We start from the raw sequence: 20609 nt of genomic DNA on the forward strand, positions 1-20609 counted from the left end.
CCTTTGATGAGGTGGGAACCATGGAAGGTTGTACCCCTTCCACAAGATATCTCTTTGCCCAGTATCGACCTTACGAGCCTTTCTGTCCAGGACCTCCTCATCCTCATCGGGTCCTCTCTTTAAGAGAGAAAAAGGTGGTACTTTATCTATTAAAGGCATCAGGCAGCAGATCCTGTACTTTATCAAGCAAGCCAATCCTGACTCCTTCCCTAAAGCACATGATGTCAGGGCAGTAGCCACCTCAATTAACTATTTCCAGCATATGAATTTCGATGACTTGAAAAAATATACTGGATGGAAATCACCGACAGTATTTAAACGTCATTACTTAAAGTCCTTGGAAGCTCTGAAATTTTCAGCAGTTGCGGCGGGTAACATAGTTTCCCCCGACTCTGCTTAATCTTTAGTAGAAGATCCAGTCCTCCTTTCTACCTGCCTCACCCAACAGTTCGTCTATACCTGCCATGTTCATCTACGTTTACCTTGAGTCTTAGCTGCTCTTATGATGATTTAGTGGGTGCCCCTTATTTTTTTGCTAGGGTCACTCACAATTGATTGTATATAGTAATGATCTCTTGGATGTGATCCCCTTATTTTTATGCTAGGGGACACATAGTATTTACAATGGTTACGGGGTTTTGTATATTAAGTCATATACATTCCCTTTTATATTATTATTGAAGTTTGTTCTATTCAAGTTATTGTTATAATTGCTTTGAGTTCTTTGTACATATCTATACACAGATACTGTTTGCAACATATATTCCATGTAAGCCCTGTATATATGTTAAACTTAAGTTAATTTTAAGAAATATTATTAGCATTAAGTTCAATTTAAGTAATATTTCTAACTTTGTATCATTGTGTATATGTATATTTATGAGCAATTATATTTCTTTATTTTATGTTATCTTTTATTTGAGACCCTTTTTGTCTATTGTTTTTTATTCTTTACAATCTTGTGCTATTCTCTGGTACGATTTCGCGCAGCGACACGAACTGAGCCCAGAAAAGGGATTTTGACGTAAGGAAAAATCTATTTCTGGGCTCAGCTCGTGTCGCTGCGCGAAATATCCTTTAATCTATTATTTCTAGGGTAAATGTACTAACACATACCAGAGAATAAATAAAATAAAGAAAAAGGTCAGTATAACTGACTCGCTCACCCTCCAAGAGGGTGTCGGTATGAACACTAGGCGAGTGAGACCACTACCACGAGCCAAATGCCAATAGAAATCTCCCACTACAAAAACCCTCCATGAGGGGAGCCGACCCACAGAGTGAGCAGCTCGTACTACTACTACTCCATCCCATGCTGCCGACTGCTGCGCCTCTGGTGGCATCCTTTTCAGTTAGCGCACTCGAGTCACACGTGCCATTTTTTCTCTCTGGTGTGTGCCCTTTCGTTGGATTTATCTATAATGGAGCGTGCAGCTATCGCAGCAGCTAAGTTAAGTATCAGTATTTATGGTTAGTTGGTTTTTTTCCGGCCCTGAGACAGTATTTGCCGTTTTTTAGGTATAAATACGAACTCTGGGTCGGAAGCATGGCAGCATGGTTCTGCCTCGGGTGGGTTCGTTCTTGGTCTCCCATACCTAGAACATCCCCTTATCTATGTACGCTCTATATTATTTATCCGCTTTACTTAGGGTACTGTCTACTCAGGTTTGTCATGCATGCATGTCTTTTACCTTATGTAGGCTTCTTCTATCCAGACCCTAGTCCCGGCTCTTAGTATCGGCCTCTGACTAGCTTTGAGTGGTAGACTTGCCTTCGGGTTAGTCGTACACTCCTGGATTTTTTCTCCTACTATATTGCCTTCTTTCTTTATTTTATTTAATATTATTGAGTATTTTGTTATAGTTAGGTTAGTTAGGCGTCTGGCTTAGCTAGGTCCTGGCTCATTGAGCCTATACTACCGCTCATCAGTTCGGTTGCTTCCCTATAGCTTCTCTCTGATCAGTTGGTTTTGGCCCAGTGGGCCTATATGCTACGCTTTTCAGTTCAGTTGCTTCCCGATAGCATCTCTCTGATCAGTTGGTTTGTCCTAGGCTTAGTTGTCTTGTTTTGGTCTTACCGCCTCGTGGTCACTACGTGATCAGAGACAGCCAGACGCCTGCCCAGTCACCTTCCCCCCCCTTCCCGCTCTTCCATAGAGTCGGGGGAGGGTGGGTCGGTCTGCCCATGCTCGCTCCACATACCCGAGCCTGCCTCCCTCTCTCCCCCCAGGCGGAGGGGCTAGGGAGTCGGGACAGACCCAGACTGGACATCGACCTCTCCGGCTTCTCCGGTCCGGCCGGGTGGTAACGTGGTGGGGGGTACTGGCCTTTCCCCCCTCCGTTGCTACCTTGTCGCTCCGTGCTAGCTCGAGCCTGTATGTCTTCTCGCTCTTTCCCACCTTACTAGGGCTCCTTTCTTGACCGGAGTCCTGGTATCCAGCGGAAAGATGTTAGTCCACCCAGTAGAGTGGACCGGAACATACAGTGGGTCCCTGCTAACCTTACCGTATTGCTGAGTTACTACACTCCGCTACGCACTGGACTTGGTCCGGTTCGTTTGAGTTTTAGGTTTAAGTGTTATTAGATTAACTATAAGTTATCTTAAGTACTTAAACCATCCTCCCCTCCCTTTCATGTCTTACCGGATCTCTCCGGGATTATAGCCTATTCAGGCGATTCAGGGAGGGGTTATGCCCCATTTTTTTTTTCCGAGCTCCGGCATGCAACGGAGTTCTTCTGTCCTTTAGCCTGTAAGTGATATTCTTTAAGATATCATGTGTCTTCCCACTTACAGGCCACCAACTGTGAGCATCCGGGATGCGCCGCCACACTTCAGGACCCATGTGGACACGAAGTTTGCCGGTCCCATGCTCCATGCGCGACTCCGCACGGGGACATCCAGGTCTGGTACCATGAGACGTGTACCATATGTTACGATCTGGTGAGCCAGCTTTTAGACGGGGTAAGTATTCCATCTCCGGTAGCTGCTCCGCTTCTGTTTAGTGTCTTAAGTTTTCATCATTCACTTTAACTTAAGGCATCTAAAGTTTAAGTTATACTTTAAGTTTTAGTTTTAAGTGATTCTTAAATCTAATCTACGCCCGTCTCTTCCAGGCGCCGGCAGTGAGGGATACCGCACTGGCAAACCCTGCGGCCTGGGTCGGCGGTTTTGGGAAGAACGCCGCCAAGGGTATGCCCTACAATCCTAGAGAAACGGTTGGCGGTATTAATCTTCCCCAGGAGGCAAGGCGACAGGATACGTCGACCCAGTAGAGGCGCCCCGACTATCGCCTTCATCCAACAACAGCTGGCTGCCTCATTAACTGACCAAGACCAGGATATCTCCACGGACGTCGCGACGTTAGATATTAATGTGGAACCTATGGTAGGTGTAGACGACCTGTTGGTCGAGGTAGGTAAGGTGGGGACACCCAAGGGTCACCCTTGGGCGTAACTGTTTCTTCTACTCCTGCAACCTCTCCATCCTTCCAAGGCTTTACAGGTGATGAATTGTATACTCCTCCTGACGCTTCGGTTAGACCTAAGGTCAGGGTCAAGCAGTGAAATCCTTGACAAAGACGTCGTCGTCGTCTAAGAAGACGGCTTCGGCTTCATCCTCCTCGCGTAAGTCTCCGGCTGGGAATCCCGGAGCAGACAGGTCTAAAGCTTCTAGCTCCGGCTCTAAGTCCTCGAGGAGTAAATCCTCCAGAGAGAGATCTCGCACTCCGGCAGAGTCACCAGTTCCGCTACCCTTGGTTCCGATTCAGAGCCACCCCGCCACCTCCGCAGCAGCTCCGGCTTTGACTCCAATGCTGGCCTGTTGCAAACAGGTGGGCGACCTGGTTGGGTCCCTAAAGAGTAGCATGGAACAAATGATCTCTCGGTTGTCGGATAGGATTACTTCCCAAGACTCCATTATAGCCGGACTGAGAGAAGCTCCTCTAGCCTCTCCTCCACTTTCCAATACAAGTGGAACTCAGCTTCCTCCGTATGACTCGCTACCTCCGTTCTCGATGAACAACCCATGGAGAGTAGCGTCATACGCCCCCTTCCAAGACGGTCTCATTTCTATACCGGAATTTGGAACTCGAAGGATAGAGGACTTCGAGTTCTACCCGGAAGACCTCCAGCCTCCGTTCATAGGCTACGCAAGGCTCACAGCTTCAGCCATGGTTCGGGATGATAGGGTACCAAAGGAGACAGTCTATTCACGAGACCAGGCTCAGAGAGAATGGCTCAGGTGTTTAGAGGACATGGATTGTTTCTAATACCAAGATACAACCTTTTAAGAGTCCCTTTACCATTTTCACAATGGATGAGAGTACCCCGCTCCCGTTCCTGACAAAAGATCGCGAGGTCTAACATCCCAGCGGCCCAGAAGGGGGAACCCATACCTCAATTAAAGGAAGCAGATCCCACCCATCTCCGTTTACTCCCCTCAGCCGGAGAATTGTGGGAAGACTTGACCGAACACCTTCTCAGCTGGCAAACTCAACCGGACTGTGCTATGGAGCAGTTTGGTGAAAAGCTACCCAGGCTCCCAGATAGCCTTATTCAGGCTGAGTTTGACGCGAAAATCGCGATTAGCCAGGATCAATTAACTCTATGGCTATGACCGAGGTAGCAACACCATAGCCTATGGCTCAGAACCGCTTTTAAGCTCATGACCAAATCCTGACTCAAACGGTACAGTCAGATATGTTTGAGTTTGCCACTGCTAGAACGAATTGTAGGAAGCATGTCCTACAAGAGGCAACCATTCGGCATGAGCCGAATAGGTTACTTCGTCTAACATCTGGGGAGCAGATCTCTTCCCAGAAGCTATGGTGAAAGAAGTCCAGGCAGAGGCTACGAGGCTGAACCAGAGCTTAAGGGACCGTTGGGGCCTTACGGCTAAGAGGAGGCAAGACCTAACAGCTAAAGGTAAGGGACAGAGGAAACCCAGGCGTTTCCAACCTTACCAGAAAAAGCAGCCACGCTTTCCTCAGCAAGTTCCAGCGGTGCCCTTAGTGCAAACAGCCCAACCTTCCACTTCTAAAGCTCAATCACAGCCAATTTATGTGATATCCCCTCAGCCTCAGCCCTCCACCTCTTACGCCATCTCTCCAGCTTACAATCAAGCCTTCGAGAGTCAAGCTTCACAGAAGTATGACCGCTCGGGTAAGGAGGCAGAGGTAAGCGTTCCTTTCGTGGGGAGAGGATCGGGAGGCCCTTTAATAGGGGAAAGCACTTCAGAGGAGGCCGAGGCGGTTACCAGAACCAATGAAGAACTTCAGGTAGGAGGGAGGCTGTTTCACTTTCGCACCGGTGGAACTTCAGCGAATGGGCTCAGAGCATAGTGTCAAAAGGCCTGGGTTGGAGCTGGTTGACGAACCCACCTCCATCCAGACCTTTCCGTCAACTTCCTTCCAAGGAATTGACAGAGTACACGGAGGACCTCCTTCAGAAAGGAGCTATAGCGAGAGTCAAGAGATTAAAATTTCAAGGTCGCTTGTTCAGCGTGCCAAAGAAAGGCTCACAAAAAGAAGGGTAATCTTAGACTTGTCCCGCTTAAACTTAGCCATCCGCTGCGACAAGTTCAAGATGCTCACGATCTCGCAGGTGCGGACCTTACTTCCCGTGGGGCCGTCACCACCTCTATCGATCTTACAGACGCCTACTATCATATCCCTATTGCAAGACACTTCCGTCCGTATCTGGGTTTCAAGATAGGAGACCAGACTTCTCCTTCAAGGTAGTTCCCTTCGGACTCAACGTGGCACCCAGGGTGTTCACGAAGCTAGCGGAAGTGGTAGTGCAACAACTCAGGTCACAAGGGATTATGGTAGTAGCGTATCTCGACGATTGGTTGATCTGGGCTTCAACAGTCGAGGAATGCAACAGAGCTACACTGAAAGTTATTCAGTTCCTGGAATATCTAGGCTTCAAGATAAACAGGACCAAGTCAAGACTCACTCCAGAGTCAAACTTTCAGTGGCTGGGCATTCAATGGAATCTATCCTCCCATACTCTGTCGATTCCATCAGCCAAAAGGAAAGAAATAGCGAAGTCAGTCAAGCAATTTCTAAGTCACAAACTGGCGTCAAGGAGGATTCAGGAAAGGATCCTGGGTTCTCTCCAGTTTGCATCAGTGACAAACGTCTTAATGAAAGCCAAACTGAAAGACCTAACCAGAATCTGGCGCTCACGAGCAAATGTCAGGTCCAGGGACAAACTATCCTCAGTCCCTCTGATTCTAAAGAATCGACTTCGGCCGTGGGCGAAAGTCAAGAATTTGTCAGTGTCAGTACCTCTTCAGTTCCCTCCACCAGGATCACCATCCACACAGACGCGGGTCCTTAAGCGGTTGGGGAGGGTATTCCCAGGTCAAAAAGGTTCAAGGAACTTGGTCACCTCAGTTCCGTCAGTTCCATATAAACGTACTGGAGGCAATGGCAGTGTTCTTGACTCTAAAAAGGTTGCGCCCACCAAAGTACTCCCACATAAAGCTAGTCCTGGACAGCGCAGTGGTAGTACATTGTATAAACAGAGGAGGCTCCAAGTCACGTCATCTAAATCATGTCATGGTAGCCATCTTCTCCCTGGCAGACAAGTTCAGTTGGCATCTCTCCTCCACCCACATAGCTGGAGTGAGAAACGTCATAGCAGACGCGCTATCCCGATCAGTGCCCCTAGAGTCGGAAATGGTCACTGGACAACAGTTTCGTTCCAATGGATCTTCAAAGAGTTCCAGGGCTACAGGTGGATCTCTTCGCATCTCAAGCGAACCACAAACTACCGTGTTATGTAGCCCCAACCTGGACCCTCTGGCCTATGCCACGGACGCCCTGGCTCTAGACTGGAACAACTGAAGAAGATTTATGTCTTCCCTCCAGTGAATCTTCTCATGAAAGTTTTAAACAAACTCAGGACATTCAAGGGTCAAGTGGCTCTAGTAGCCCAGACTGGCCGAAGAGCAATTGGTATCCCCTAATTCTGGAACTGGGCCTTCGCCCTCTTTCGGATCCCCAATCCCAGGCTCTCCCAGTCAGTACAAACGAAGACTGTGTTCGCTTCCTCAGGGATTCTCAAAACCCTAACTTTATGGATTTCATGAAGTTTGCGGAACAAGAAGAGATGCGAAATATTGACCCTCAGAATATTCTCTTCTTGGAATCCGATAAAAGGGATTCACTTTGAGACAGTATGATGCTGCTGTCAAAAAGTTAGCAATCTTCCTGAGAGAATCAGATATTAGAATCATGACAGTTAATTCAGCTATATCCTTTTTCAGATCCCTATTTGAAAAAGGTTTAGCAGCTAGCACGATTACGACAAACAAGTCAGCCTTGAAAAAGATATTTCAATTTGGGTTTCAACATAGATTTGACGGATTCCTACTTCTTGTCTATTCCTAAGGCATGTGCTAGACTTCGACCTTCTGTAAGGCCTACGTCAGTTTCATGGTTCTTAAACGATGTTCTAAAACTGGCTTCAGAAACCAATAATGACACATGCTCGTTTATAATGCTCTTAAGAAAAACCCTATTTTTATTAAGCTTAGCTTCGGAGCAAGAATTTCAGAACTGTCGGCTCTATCAGAGATCCGGATCATATTCAATTCCTTCCACAGGGGAAGTCCTACTTTCTCCGAACGTAGCTTTTTAGCAAAGAATGAAGATCCTTTGATGAGGTGGGAACCTTGGAAGGTACTACCCCTTCCACAAGATGTATCTCTTTGCCCAGTTTCAACCTTACGAGCCTTTCTGTCCAGGACCTCCTCATCCTCATCGGGTCCCCTCTTTAGGAGGGAAAAAGGTGGAACTTTATCCATTAAAGGCATCAGGCAACAAATCCTGTACTTTATTAAGCAAGCCAATCCTGACTCTTTCCCGAAAGCACATGATGTCAGGGCAGTAGCCACCTCAATTAATTATTTCCAACATATGAACTTCGATTGAGTTGAAAAAGTATACGGATGGAAATCGCCGACAGTGTTCAAAACGTCATTACCTTAAGTCCTTGGAAGCTCTGAAATTTTCAGCAGTAGCAGCAGGTAACATAGTTTCCTGACTCTAGCTAATCTGTAGTAGAAGATTCAGTCCTCCTTTCTACCTGCCTCACCAACAGTTTCGTCTATTCCTGCCTTGGTTCATTTACATCACGTTGTGTCTTAGCTGCTTTATGATGTTGTAGTGGGTGCCCCTTATTTTTTGCTAGGGACACTCACGGATGATTATAGATATTGATCTCATGGATGTTATCCCCATTATTTTTATGCTAGGGGATACATCCTATTTATAATGGTTACGGGTTTTGTATATTAAGTCATATACATTCCTTTATATATTATCATTGTTGATTGATTTGTTCATTTGTTTTATTAATGCTATAATATTTTTGATACATGCCTTTACACAGTTACCATTTTGATACATGTAAGCCATTTACCTCTGTATATATGTAAATTACCTTATGTTAAGAAACATGATTAGAATTAAGTGTAATTTAAGCATATTTCTATTTTTATATCACTGTGTATGTATCTTTTTAGCAATTATATCTTTTATATTTATTTTATCTTTTATTTGAGACCTATCTGATTCATTTTATTACTTTTGTTTACAATCTTGTGCTATTTCTCTGGTACGATTTCGCGCAGCGACACGAGCTGAGCCCAGAAAAGGGATTTTGACGTAAGGAAAAATCTATTTCTGGGGGATTGGCTCGTGTCGCCAGCGAAATCCCACCCTACCCATCCCTTCGCCCAAGATTGTCTGCTAACTTCAGGATGGCCACCAGAGGCGCAGCAGTCGGCAGCATGGGATGGAGTAGTAGTAGTACGAGCTGCTCACTCTGTGGGTCGGCTCCCCTCATGGAGGGTTTTTGTAGTGGGAGATTTTCTATTGGCATTTGGCTCGTGGTTAGTGGTCTCACTCGCCTAGTGTTCATATACCGACACCCTCTTGGAGGGTGAGCGAGTCAGTTATACTGACCTTTTTTCTTTATTTTATTTATTCTCTGGTATGTGTTAGTACATTTACCCTAGAAACAATAGATTAAAGGATATTTCGCTGGCGACACGAGCCAATCGCCCAGAAATAGATTTTTTCCTTACGTCAAAATCCCTTTTCTGGGCGATTGGTTCGTGTCGCCAGCGAAATCCCGCCCTGCCCATCCCATCGCTCAAGATTGTCTGCTAACTTCAGGATGGCCACCAGAGGCGCAGCAGTCGGCAGCATGGGATGGAGTAGTAGTAGTTGCTGCCCACTCTGTGGGTCGGCTCCCCTCTTGTGGGGATTTTGTAGTGGGAGATTTCTATTGGCAACGGTTCGTTGTTGGTAGTGGTCTCACTCGCCATAGTGTTCATACCGACACCCTCTTGGAGGGTGAGCGAGTCAGTTGTACTGACCTTTTCTTTATTTTATTTATTCTCTGGTATGTGTTAGTACATTTACCTTAGAAATAATGGATTAAAGGATATTTCGCTGGCGACACGAACCAATCGCCCAGAAATAGATTTTTCCTTACGTCAAAATCCCTTTATTGCATTCCTTCCCCTGGTGTTAATAAGTGGTTGTCACAAACCCCAGTAAGTGTACTGCGCTGGTGTTGATTGGATATATCTAACTATTTTTCTTCGGTATGCTTTCATTCCTTTGAAAACTGCATGCCTGTAGGCTAGCAGATTCTACCACTTGATACTTGTTTATGTACAAACAAAGGACTGCCAGGTAAGCTTTGCCATGCCAGCATGTTGAATCTTCACAAAGACCCTTAATTTTCTTAGAATAGTTAAACACACAGGAGCTCACCTGTTCCTTATTAGAGATCTTACAAGTCAAGATGTTTGGGTTTCTAAAAAAAAAAACTAAATTACTGACAAGGGGTTTCATATAAACAGCAACACATTAATTTCATGACATGGTTTGTCTTCATAACAAGGTAATGCTACAACTTACCACAGTGAGAGCAGCACATGCCGAACATACACCACCTAACATCGCAACAAATCTATGAAGATCCTCATGCTCCTCTGGTGTAAACATAGGATTCGCACATTGAATACCACAGCCTTTTACCCCTTCATACCACTTTGATTTTTCATCAGTAGCCACAAGCAGAGGTGCACACTGACCAGTTGTGTTAAATTTCAGTTCTCTGACACTATTCTGGAAGTTCAAAAAAATATAATTACTTGTATTATTGAAAATTCATATTACACTATATTTGTTAATACTACATTCAATTATTAACAGTCCTTCTCAATCCCTAATCTATTGTTTCCCTACCATACTAATTTCAAGAGTATAACATAAGCACCTTACAGAAATACAGTATACACAGTAATTTTCTGGTCAACATCTAAAATCCTGATACTGTACTTCAAGCTACAAAAGTAGTTTCATAAAAACAAGAAATCAATGATACATATGGCCGAATTCATGGGCCTGAGTAACCCCCAACTCTGTTTTTGTCTAGCGATAGAAGTACATATAGTAGTCTAATGACACATGGGTCACTTGGACCCATCGAAGAAAGAGGAAGGAATCTGCAATCACTGGAATAGTGGAGTTAACTGGATCAATGCCTCTCACACTACACCAACTACAGAATTACCGTAGCTCCATTTTGAGCAGTAGAGGCTGTTGGTTCTTGTGATTGCTGCATCTACATCCTCCTAGGAATCTCTACCTCTCAGACTTAGACGGATAGCTTCCAAGCATGAGGCTATAGTATTCTGAGATAGTTAAGAAATCTGAGGAAGTGTTACAGCCTGAAAAGCTTCTCTCAGGTTGGGCAGCTGCTGCAGTTATCCATTCTTATTCTTCTCCTCAGTGTAATCCCTAAATGCAGTCAAACCTTTTCCAGGTGTTTCCATCTTGTGTCCTCCATTCATCAAATCCTCTGTCTCTCATATCTTCTTAAATGTAGTCTCTCCATCCTCCCATACGATGCCCTCTCCTTTGCATCCCAACTTCTTCCACATCCAACTTATTCTGGTTTCTTCTTCAGTGGTGCTCCTTCCAGCTAATACAAGATGGTAAGTTCCACTACCACCTAATGATAGGGACACTCCCGTTGCAATACATGCCTGACACCACCATCTCAACCATTCTTTCAGGCCCAAATTCAATGGTTAACCTTCTCATCCATGTCACCCACTACATCTATTATTGAGCCAACTACTTCAGCTGTCCATCATTATAGAAAATATGTACATGAACCACTCTGGTTGTGACAATGAGGAGCATTTAGAGACATCATATTCTAAGGGGCTTTGATCAAAACCTATCTGATGAGGTCAAACAGCACAAAGGTGTACAATTCCAGGTTGACACATATAAAATATCATGTCTATCCTATACATCTAATAGCCTTTTAACACCAACAGCTACACCTATTATCTTCTGCTATAATCTCTAGTATTTCTGGTGATAAGTCCATACTGGTTGAAGGACAATCAATGGGGAAAAATAATCCTCATTTCCTTCTACCTATCTGAGGTGGTCTAAAACATAACTCATCATAATTTCATTAGTTCAAATAATTTTAATAATTATTCCTCGAATCTAATTTGCTCTAATCAGTAGTCCCACGTTGGCCGAGTGGACTTCGCACTCGACTACTAATTCTGTGGTACGAGTTCGAATCTCGGCCCGGCCAACGCGGAACCAGAGGAATTTATTTCTGGTGATAGAAATACCTTTCTCGATATAATGTGGTTCGGATCCCACAATAAGCTGTAGGTCCCGTTGCTAGGTAATCAATTGATTCCTAGTCATGTAAAAATATCTAATCCTTCGGGCCAGCCCTAGGAGAGCTGTTAATCAGCTCAGTGGTCTGGTAAAACTAAGATATACTTTTGCTCTAATCAGTTTGTCGTAAGTACAAACATTTGCTTTCCAAATGGAAATTGTAAAAATTTGTTTAATCATCACACAATAGCGAAAAATCCATAAAAAATTATCTCTCTTTAATCATTAACGGATGGATCCCCTCATATGAGTATCAATAACAGGATGAATCCACTCATAAACATTAATATTACGCCCCATCCATTTGAAGAAATCAGGTGGGAGTGTGTTTCCATTACTTCTAAAGCCGATAAATTCACTAACAGCAACTTTTAGACTGGTTAAAATCAAGAAGCAGGCAGCTCATGAGATAGTTGTGATCTTGACTTCAAGGGAGGAAGTACTGCCTACTTCTCACATGACATCTTATTGTATAATTGCTCATAAATATACCAAGGGGTTGCTGTTGGTTTTAGTTCTTATCTTTTATGATAGTATGTCAGTCATAATTGTAATTTTGCAAAGAAAAGTGCATAGAAACATTAGAAAAGCCATGTATAATCCAAAAAAATGAAATTTTCATTATTAAAATGAAGTTTTATTGTATACTTACCGAACAATTATAGAGCCGTGATTTCCACGAGCGGCAGGATACTAAATTCAAATTTAGAGCGTCGGCGTCGCCAACACTGGTGGTGATGACGTCATCTCCCTCCACTCGCGGGAGAACCAGGTACAACTGCCCAGGTGAATCCAATTCTTTCTGCCTGTCCGTCCACCTAAGGGGAGGAGGGTGGGTATAATCATAATTGTTCGGTAAGTATACAATAAAACTTCATTTTAATAATGAAAATTTCATTTTTATTGTAGTGTCTTACCGAACAATTATAGAGCTGATTACACATTTATGGGAAGGTGGGATTCAGTGGACCACTAGTATTTTTAAATGGTTACATTTATTGCAATACCAGTAAACACTCAAGGTGTCTGTTGTACCTTACCTTGTAAGAGAGCTACAGCAGACTGTTACTGCCTCTGGTCGGTGCTCTTCTTACTATTGTAGAGGAATTGGAATTTGACCAAAGTTAGCCTCTACAGGAGTGGAATCCTTCCGTAGTTCAAGCGAGTCAAGGCTGACTGACGGAGGATAGTAACAACAAAGATTGCCCTTTGCCCTGGGCTAAGACCAGAAATTCAATCATACAAAACATTTGTCACCAACACCAGATTTAAAAACATATATACCCAACCATTGTAAAATCTGACTAACAGACTGGTGAGTATCCCAGGTACTCAGTACCCCCAGCTTCCCTTGAACTCAACAACCTATTCAAGGTGAAAAGTTAGCATAGAGGTGACGACCCCTGTGCCGTTTTCTCCAACACCATGCCAGAAACCGCCACCGGACCTAACGTTTTACAATTCTTGAAAACCGTTTCTATCTCTTTGAGATAATGACTCACAAAAACCGAATTCGATCTCCAGAACGTGCTCTGAAGAATCGAAGCTAAAGATAAATTCTTTCTGAATGCTAAAGAAGTTGCCACTGCTCTAACCTCGTGAGCTTTAACTCTCAGAACGGAAAAGATTGTCGTTCTCGGACTGCGAGTGAGCTTCCCTGATAAGCTCTCTAATAAAGAACGATATAGCATTCTTAGAAAGAGGACGAGAGGGATTTTGAACCGAGGTCCAGAGCTTAGAAGATTGTCCTCTAATACCCTAGTGGCAAACAGATACTGCTTAATAAGCCCTGACTGGACATAAGAGCCTTTCTTCCTCCTCATGTCCAACCAAATCAGATAAGTTCCTTACCACAAAACTCCTCGGCCGGCCAAGGATTAGAAGGATTCTCATTTTTGGCTAGAAAGGTCAAAGATACCAAAAATACAGCATTGCCTTGAGAGAAACCGACTCTTTTGTCTATAGCATGCAATTTGCTGACACGCTTAGCAGAAGCTAGTGCAATAAGAAAAAGTGCCTTCTTAATCAAGTTCCTGAGTGAAGCCGACTTCAAAGGCTCAAACGGTGGCCCCATGAGGAACTTAAGCACCACATCTAAGTTCCAAGCCACTGTATCTTGCGGGAGCTTAGTGGTTTCGAAAGACCTAATGAGGTCCGACAGATCTGAATTAGAGGAAATATCCAAACCTCGATGTCGAAAAACCGAAGAGAGCATGGCTCTAATCCTCTGATCGTCGAAGGAGCCAGTTTCTTTTAGAGTTCCTAAGAAATAGAAGAAAAATCTGCTATTTCTGTTAAAGAGGTCGCAGAAGTAGAGACTTTAGCACTTTCTACACCACTCTCTGAAGATTCTCCACTTCCCTTGATAGAGTTTGTTAGAAGACTCTCCTACAACGAGCGATAGCTTCTGCAGCTCTTCTTGAAAATCCTTTCGCTCTGACAAGATTCCGGACAGTCTGAACCCTGTCAGAGCTAGAGCGGACAAGTTTTGGTGGAACCTCTTGAAGTGAGGTTGTTTGAGAAGCCACTTCTCTGGAGGAAGAAGTCTGGGGAAGTCTACTAACAACTGGAGAAGGTCCGGGAACCACTCTTTCCTGGGCCAAAAGGAGCGATTAACGTTAGTGTTACATTGCTGTGCGACATGAACTTGTTCAGCACCTCTCTTATTAGACCGAACGGAGGGAATGCATAAGCTTCCAGACCCGACCAATCCAACAGCATTGCGTCCACCACCGACCAAGCTAGAGGATCTGGGACTGGAGAACAAAAGAGAGGAAGACGGTTGTTCCTTGATGTCGCGAACAGGTCTATTGACGGTCGTCCCAAAGGCGCCAAAGTTTCTGACAAATCTTGTTGTCCAAAGTCCACTCCAGAGGTAACACTTGCTGTTGACGACTTAACTCGTCCGCCAGGACGTTCATCTTTCCCGGAACAAATCTCGGGACTAGCTGAACCTTCGCTTCGTTTGACCACAGGAGGAGATCCTTGGCTACTTCGTATAGAGAGAAAGACTGAGTCACCCCCCCTGTTTCCACACGTACGAGAGAGCCGTTGGAGTTGTCGGAATGCACTGCCACTACTCGACCTTCTACTAAGCTCCGAAACTGTCTGAGCCCCAGGAAAATTGCTAATAGTTCCTTTACATTTATGTGGGAACTTCTTCTCCTCTCCGACCAAGCTCCTGAAGTCCGTTTGATTTCCCAGTAGGGCTCCCAACCTGTGGTCCGATGCGTCGGAAAAGAACTGTAGGTTCGGGAGGATGGGTCGTAAATCTAACCCTTCTTCCAACCTTGCTCGAGAGAGCCACCACCTTAGGTCCTCTTTTATTTGATCTGTGACAGGAAAGGTAATCGAGTTGGTTGTGTCTTCCTGCACCAAGAGGCTCTCAGGAAAAACTGCAGAGGTCATGTGCAGTCTTCCCAACATCACAAATTTCTCCACTGACGTCAATTTGCCCAGGAGCCTCATCCACTGATTGGCAGAACAAATTACCTTTTTGTCCAAGAACTCCTGAACTGTCTCCAGACAGCCTTGAACCCTCTTCAGGGACAGAAAAGCCCGAAAAACTTGAGCATTCAGAATCATCCCCCAAATAAAGGATGCTCTGAGATGGAACCAACTGGGACTTCTGTTTGTTGACCAGAATTCCTAACTTTCTGGCAAGATCCAGAGTTGTTCCAAGGTCCTTCATGCACCGACTCTCTGATTCCGACCGGAGAAGCCAATCGTCCAGATAGAGGGAGATTCTTACTCCTAATATGTGCAGCCAGCTTCCTATCGGGGATAGAACCCTGGTGAAAACTTGAGGAGCGGTCGCTAGTCCGAAGCAAAGCGCCCGAAACTGAAACACCTTGCCTTCGAACATGAACCTCAGGTACTTCCGAGATTCGCGATGTATCGGAATGTGAAAAATAAGCGTCTTGCATGTCCAGAGAGACCATCCAATCCCCCTGTCTGATGGACTCCAGAACCGACCGAGTGGTCTCCATATGAAATTTTGTTTTCTGGACATGCAAGTTCAGGGCGCTCACATCCAAAACCGGCCTCCAGCCCCCTGATGACTTGGGAACTACAAAAAGGCGATTGTAAAATCCTGGAGGAAAAATCCCCTTCTATCTGTTCTATCGCTTCTTTGAGAACAAGCGCTTCCACTTCTGCGGCTAGCGCCAGAAATTTGTCTGAGCCCGGAGAGTATGCCTGGAATGGAATTGGCACAGGTGAGAGCGAGGGAGGTGAAACGAGAGGAATACGATAGCCGAACTTGAGTACTTGCACTACCCAGGCTTCTGCTCCTCTGTTTTCCCATTCCTCCCAAAACAGAGCCAGCCTTACAGGCTCAACAAGAGAGGCGCCTGTCTGTGGGCAAATCCCGATCGACTCCCTTGGACTTCCGGTATGTCTTCTCCCCGGTGCGGGGGAGCTGGACAGTGACCTTTGTCTAGGAGACGTGTCAGGACAGACAGACGCACCCTCAACTACACTCTTTACCTGCCGCTTTCTCCAAAAACGTCTTAAACTGAATTACCAAGTTGCAAAACGTATTCGCTAGTACCGAAAATTCTGATCTAACCTCGATTCCAGACTGGCAATGGTGTCGGAAGAAACTACACGGGAAGCCGGAGAAGTGGGATTAGTAGGAGGAATAGGAGGTGTAGTTAAAGGAGACATAACAATTTGAGGAGAAACAGAAGGAACAGATGCATCGCAAGACGAAGCAGAGCTAAGTCTACTTTCCCTAAGCGCTGCTTTTCTAATTCTGTCTTAGCTAATTTCTCGAGTATGAACTAAAAAAAACTTCCATTGAGAATCAGTCCAATCACTACACTCGTTACATGTTCGATCTGCTGAACAAACCTGTCCCCTACACTTAACACATTTAGTGTGAGAATCATACTCTAACTTGGATAATCTAGTTTTACATCCTGAGATGCAAAACCTAACTCCCGACGGACTAGAATCCGACATGGCAACGCCTAAATAAAAAGCAAACTAACAACAACGCCAAAAAAGAGTACTTCACCAATTCCGAAGATCAAATCCACAAGAAAAAAGCGAAGCAAAGTCATCCAACCGCACCGACCACCGATGTTCACGGACGCCGCAGGAAAAGAATTGTATTCACCTGGGCAGTTGTACTGGTTCTCCCGCGAGTGGAGGGAGATGACGTCATCACCACCAGTGGTTGGACGACGCCGACGCGCTAAATTTGAATTTAGTATCCTGCCGCTCGTGGAAATCACGGCTCTATAATTGTTCGGTAAGACACTACAATAAAAAGTAAATTTATGTAAATATTTTAAAACAAATATACTCAGAATTTGTTAATGATTTTATAGTTCTTATCTGTTTTTGATATTGTATAAGCTGTAATTATAATTTTACAAAATAAAATAAATTTATTTATTAAAAAAAACTTGTATAACTTAGTAAAAATTGTCTTGTAAAAGAGGCCCCACAAGGGACTATAAATAGCCATTTTCAACTCACGGAAGGTACGTAAAATTTTTGTATAATTTTTTTCTTACACCTGGTGCATTTGTATATCATCCTCTTTCCATTGACGTAATTTTTTCTTAAATTGCCTGACCTAAAAGTTTACCCGACCTGGGGTGCTGCATATTGATATTTTAGCCTGGCTCTTAAGGGTTAAGACAGATAGAAGCTAAAGAAATTAAATATATTATTGAAATGAGAACATTTTCTTTAAAAAATTATATATATTATTAAAAATGGTGCTCTATTGAGTAGCTCACCTGCATCTCGTCCTTACCCAGCAGGGTGACGACCGTGTCCCTCTACCCAGAGGTAGAGGGGAGAAAAAGATGGGAAGAGGAGCCAGTCACACTCTCATTCACTCATCCATTCTTACGGTCACACCAGGACTCGATGCTGTTCAGCCTGCAAGGGTCTGGGTTAACTACACAACGTGTTGAGCAACCACCACGGTTCCCAAGGAAAAAGATCCAAGGACCTGTGGGCAATATCCCGAAGGTAGGAGGTGCATGCGGTCCGGTTGGACCAGGCCCCTGCCTTCACTACCTGCGCCATGGAGAAGTTCTTGCGGAACGCGAGAGAATGATGAAGAGGTGTCCACACTCATCCTGGGTGTCAAGTTTCTTCAGACAGCTCCGTCGCGCCTTCACAGGACAAAGCAGCATAGCCTTCGTATCGGAGGCGGTGAAGTCCATTAGGGAGGGTATTGTGAAGGACTCGAACCAATCGTCAGTTACCGAAGGGTTCTGAGTCTTCGCTACGAAGATCGGTACGAAATCGAGCGTCACAAATCCCCATCCCCTTGTGCTTGACTTCGCAAGAAAAGTCATGCAGTTACCTAAGACGAAAAGAAGGGAATAGTCGTATGACCTATCCCTCCCTCTCGACTTTGGTTATTTGTACAGTACTCATACTGACAAGCTATTAAGACGAAGTAATGATTGCTCTGGAACAACCGAACTAAGTCCACAGCATAGTTCGTAACTGACTCGGGCGCTCTGACAGCTGCCGACTGACTGGTTCGGAATCGGTAGAGTAGAGGCAAGTTGTCCAAGCATCCGGGTAAGTCACGTGACCTTCGCCCTTAAAGAGTTATGCTGAGAGACCAAACAAATAATATATTTGTTAGTCACCGATGCCGGACGGCGCGGTGATGATTCTCTTAATGCATAAGCTCAAAAGGCGAAAGTCAATTGCCTTCAAAAGACCGAGGTCCCTGATGGCAAGATAATCTCATAGACGTTGAATCTCAGCTTAAGGAGAAACAACACTATGTGACGTTGAAGACGAAGGTAGGCAATGAATGCAACCTACGTCTTCCAGCTGAATCGAGAGAAGGAATCTCAAGATTCTGAACCTGTGCTTACAAATGACTGAAAACGCTAAACCGCCATGTTTCATTGCTGTCCGGTGTGCAATGAAAGCGGGGCGTTCTTCAGTAATGAAACACAGGGGAGAGCCGCTTGAAGAACTGCTTCTCATGGGCTGAACGTTTGGAAGTAGAGCTGGCAGGTGTGGGAGTAGGCGATGTCTTTCAATACATCTGCTAATCCGGGGTGGACAATGAACAATTGCACACCTCCGAATACGAGATATTTTGAGGACAAACTCAGATTCCGCAAAAATCATTCGCATTATCGCTATACGATGCAGCAAGAGACTATTACAGAATTCTGTTACCGTGCGGTAAACAGAAAGATGAGAGTCGAATAGATATCTCTGTTTTAAATTCTCGCAATACCGAAGACGATGAATACTAGTGTCACAGCAGTAGATGGTCATCATGTATGCGAGAATCCCCGTTAATCAGAGACTTAAGTCCGTGATTGTTGGGCAGAGATACGGTTGGTATTCAATCAAAGCAAGTGAGAAAGACATAACCAACCGTGCATCTCGAAGCGCCAGCTGGTACTGAAATGCCTCGGGCAATTCAATACGCAGTAGTTGTCGCTGACTCGTCATCCTGAGTTGCCAAGTAATCCTTTCCACAAAGGAATGCGTTCGGCTAGAACCACCGAGCATAAAAAGATATGCTCGAGCAATTATATTTATGCGAAACGAATTTCGGTAAATATAAAAGCTTAAATGGTGTTGTTGTGACAACACCATAAGTATATAAAATTGAAACTGGAAACTCCAGGGAGGTTGCAGGCAACCCCGAGTTGCAGTTCAATTAGAATACTTCTCGTCTACGTCGCAATCCGTAGAGTAACCAGGATATGCGCCTACCCCTCGGACTATTCAACTGCTCAGCAGAATCATGTCGCGAGGTTAATATACGTAGTATATTTGTAGGATTCTGAACAACGATCTCCATCTTAAATTCTTTCCCTTCAAGAAAACAAAATAAGGATTGGAGATCGACCGCCTTCGATCTCTAAGAAAGAGAGAGAAGGAGAAGTCTTCCCCGAAGGAAAGCTTCAATGGTGCACAGAATAACGAAGACGAAAATTCAAGCCAAACTGGATATTCCCGTCCGTTCTCTCTAATCCAGGGCTGGCCGCCACTGTGAGATATCTTCCTTTGGCGACAGTCTTCTTCCAACGCTAAGAACTCCAGGAATTCGAGCATTCGGCGAGATCCCCGATTATCGTGGTAACAATTATCGGGAATACTCGTCTAACTCCCTTGGACAGTGGTCTCGCCATGTGTGCTAGAAATTCTGCAGAATTCTAAGCAGCCAGCGAAACCCCCACCGGATTCGTTAAACGAATATCGGTTGGTTGTCCTCTCGATTCCCGTAGAAATCGGAGATGGTGCAGGGTCCCTCCTCCACGACCGGGGTTATGTCAGGTAGGACCCGAAGGTCTCCCCGGTAGCGCAGTCCCCAATCGTGGGATCCTACAGAGAAGTCTGTAGGATCCTACCCCTTTCCCTCGTAGCCGTAAGGAGAGAGGGAATGGGGAAGGAAAAGGATATTGCTCGCCCTTCCAGCGGTACTAGCATTTGGAGACGAGAGTAGGAGCAGTCATCACCTTGTGGCGATGGCCTTCCTCCCACCCCCCTCCCCCCGAGGAGGGTCACGAACTCGTGCTGTAGGTAAGCATCTGCCACCACTGTGAACTTCGTCTGGGTGGGGCTGATCGACACCTGACAGGAGAGCCGAAACCATCCTCTGACTCATTCCAGTCCTCGTCGAGATCGAAACCTCTCAAGAGGACGTGAGAGAGAGAGAGAGAGAGAGAGAGAGAGAGAGAGAGAGAGAGAGAGAGAGAGAGAGAGAGAGGAGGGAAGAAGAGCTGCAATACTCCGAAAAAACGCCGCTGTCGCGGCAGAGGAGGGGAAGTAGCTTGCCTGACCGGCTAGACCTGAGCGAGCCTTCTCGTCCGGAGACGAGAGGCTCTCCTGGTTCAGAACCGAGTCGAGAAGCTCTTCTCGC

At 45.0% G+C, this 20609-nt stretch overlaps 1 protein-coding gene across 1 annotated transcript in view; it reads right to left on the minus strand.

Annotated features, from left to right (window-relative positions):
- Nucleotides 1–9898: 9898 nt before the first annotated feature.
- Nucleotides 9899–20609, minus strand: part of LOC135208105 (protein smoothened-like) — a 29252-nt gene continuing 18541 nt past the window's right edge. Inside the window, exon 5 of the mRNA XM_064240253.1 lies at nucleotides 9899–10150. Within this exon, the coding sequence (XP_064096323.1) occupies nucleotides 9914–10150 (237 nt within the window). The 3' untranslated portion in view covers nucleotides 9899–9913. The remainder of the gene's footprint in view (nucleotides 10151–20609) is intronic.

The sequence above is a fragment of the Macrobrachium nipponense genome, chromosome 34 (assembly GCF_015104395.2).
Source record: "Macrobrachium nipponense isolate FS-2020 chromosome 34, ASM1510439v2, whole genome shotgun sequence".
NCBI lineage: Eukaryota > Metazoa > Arthropoda > Malacostraca > Decapoda > Palaemonidae > Macrobrachium > Macrobrachium nipponense.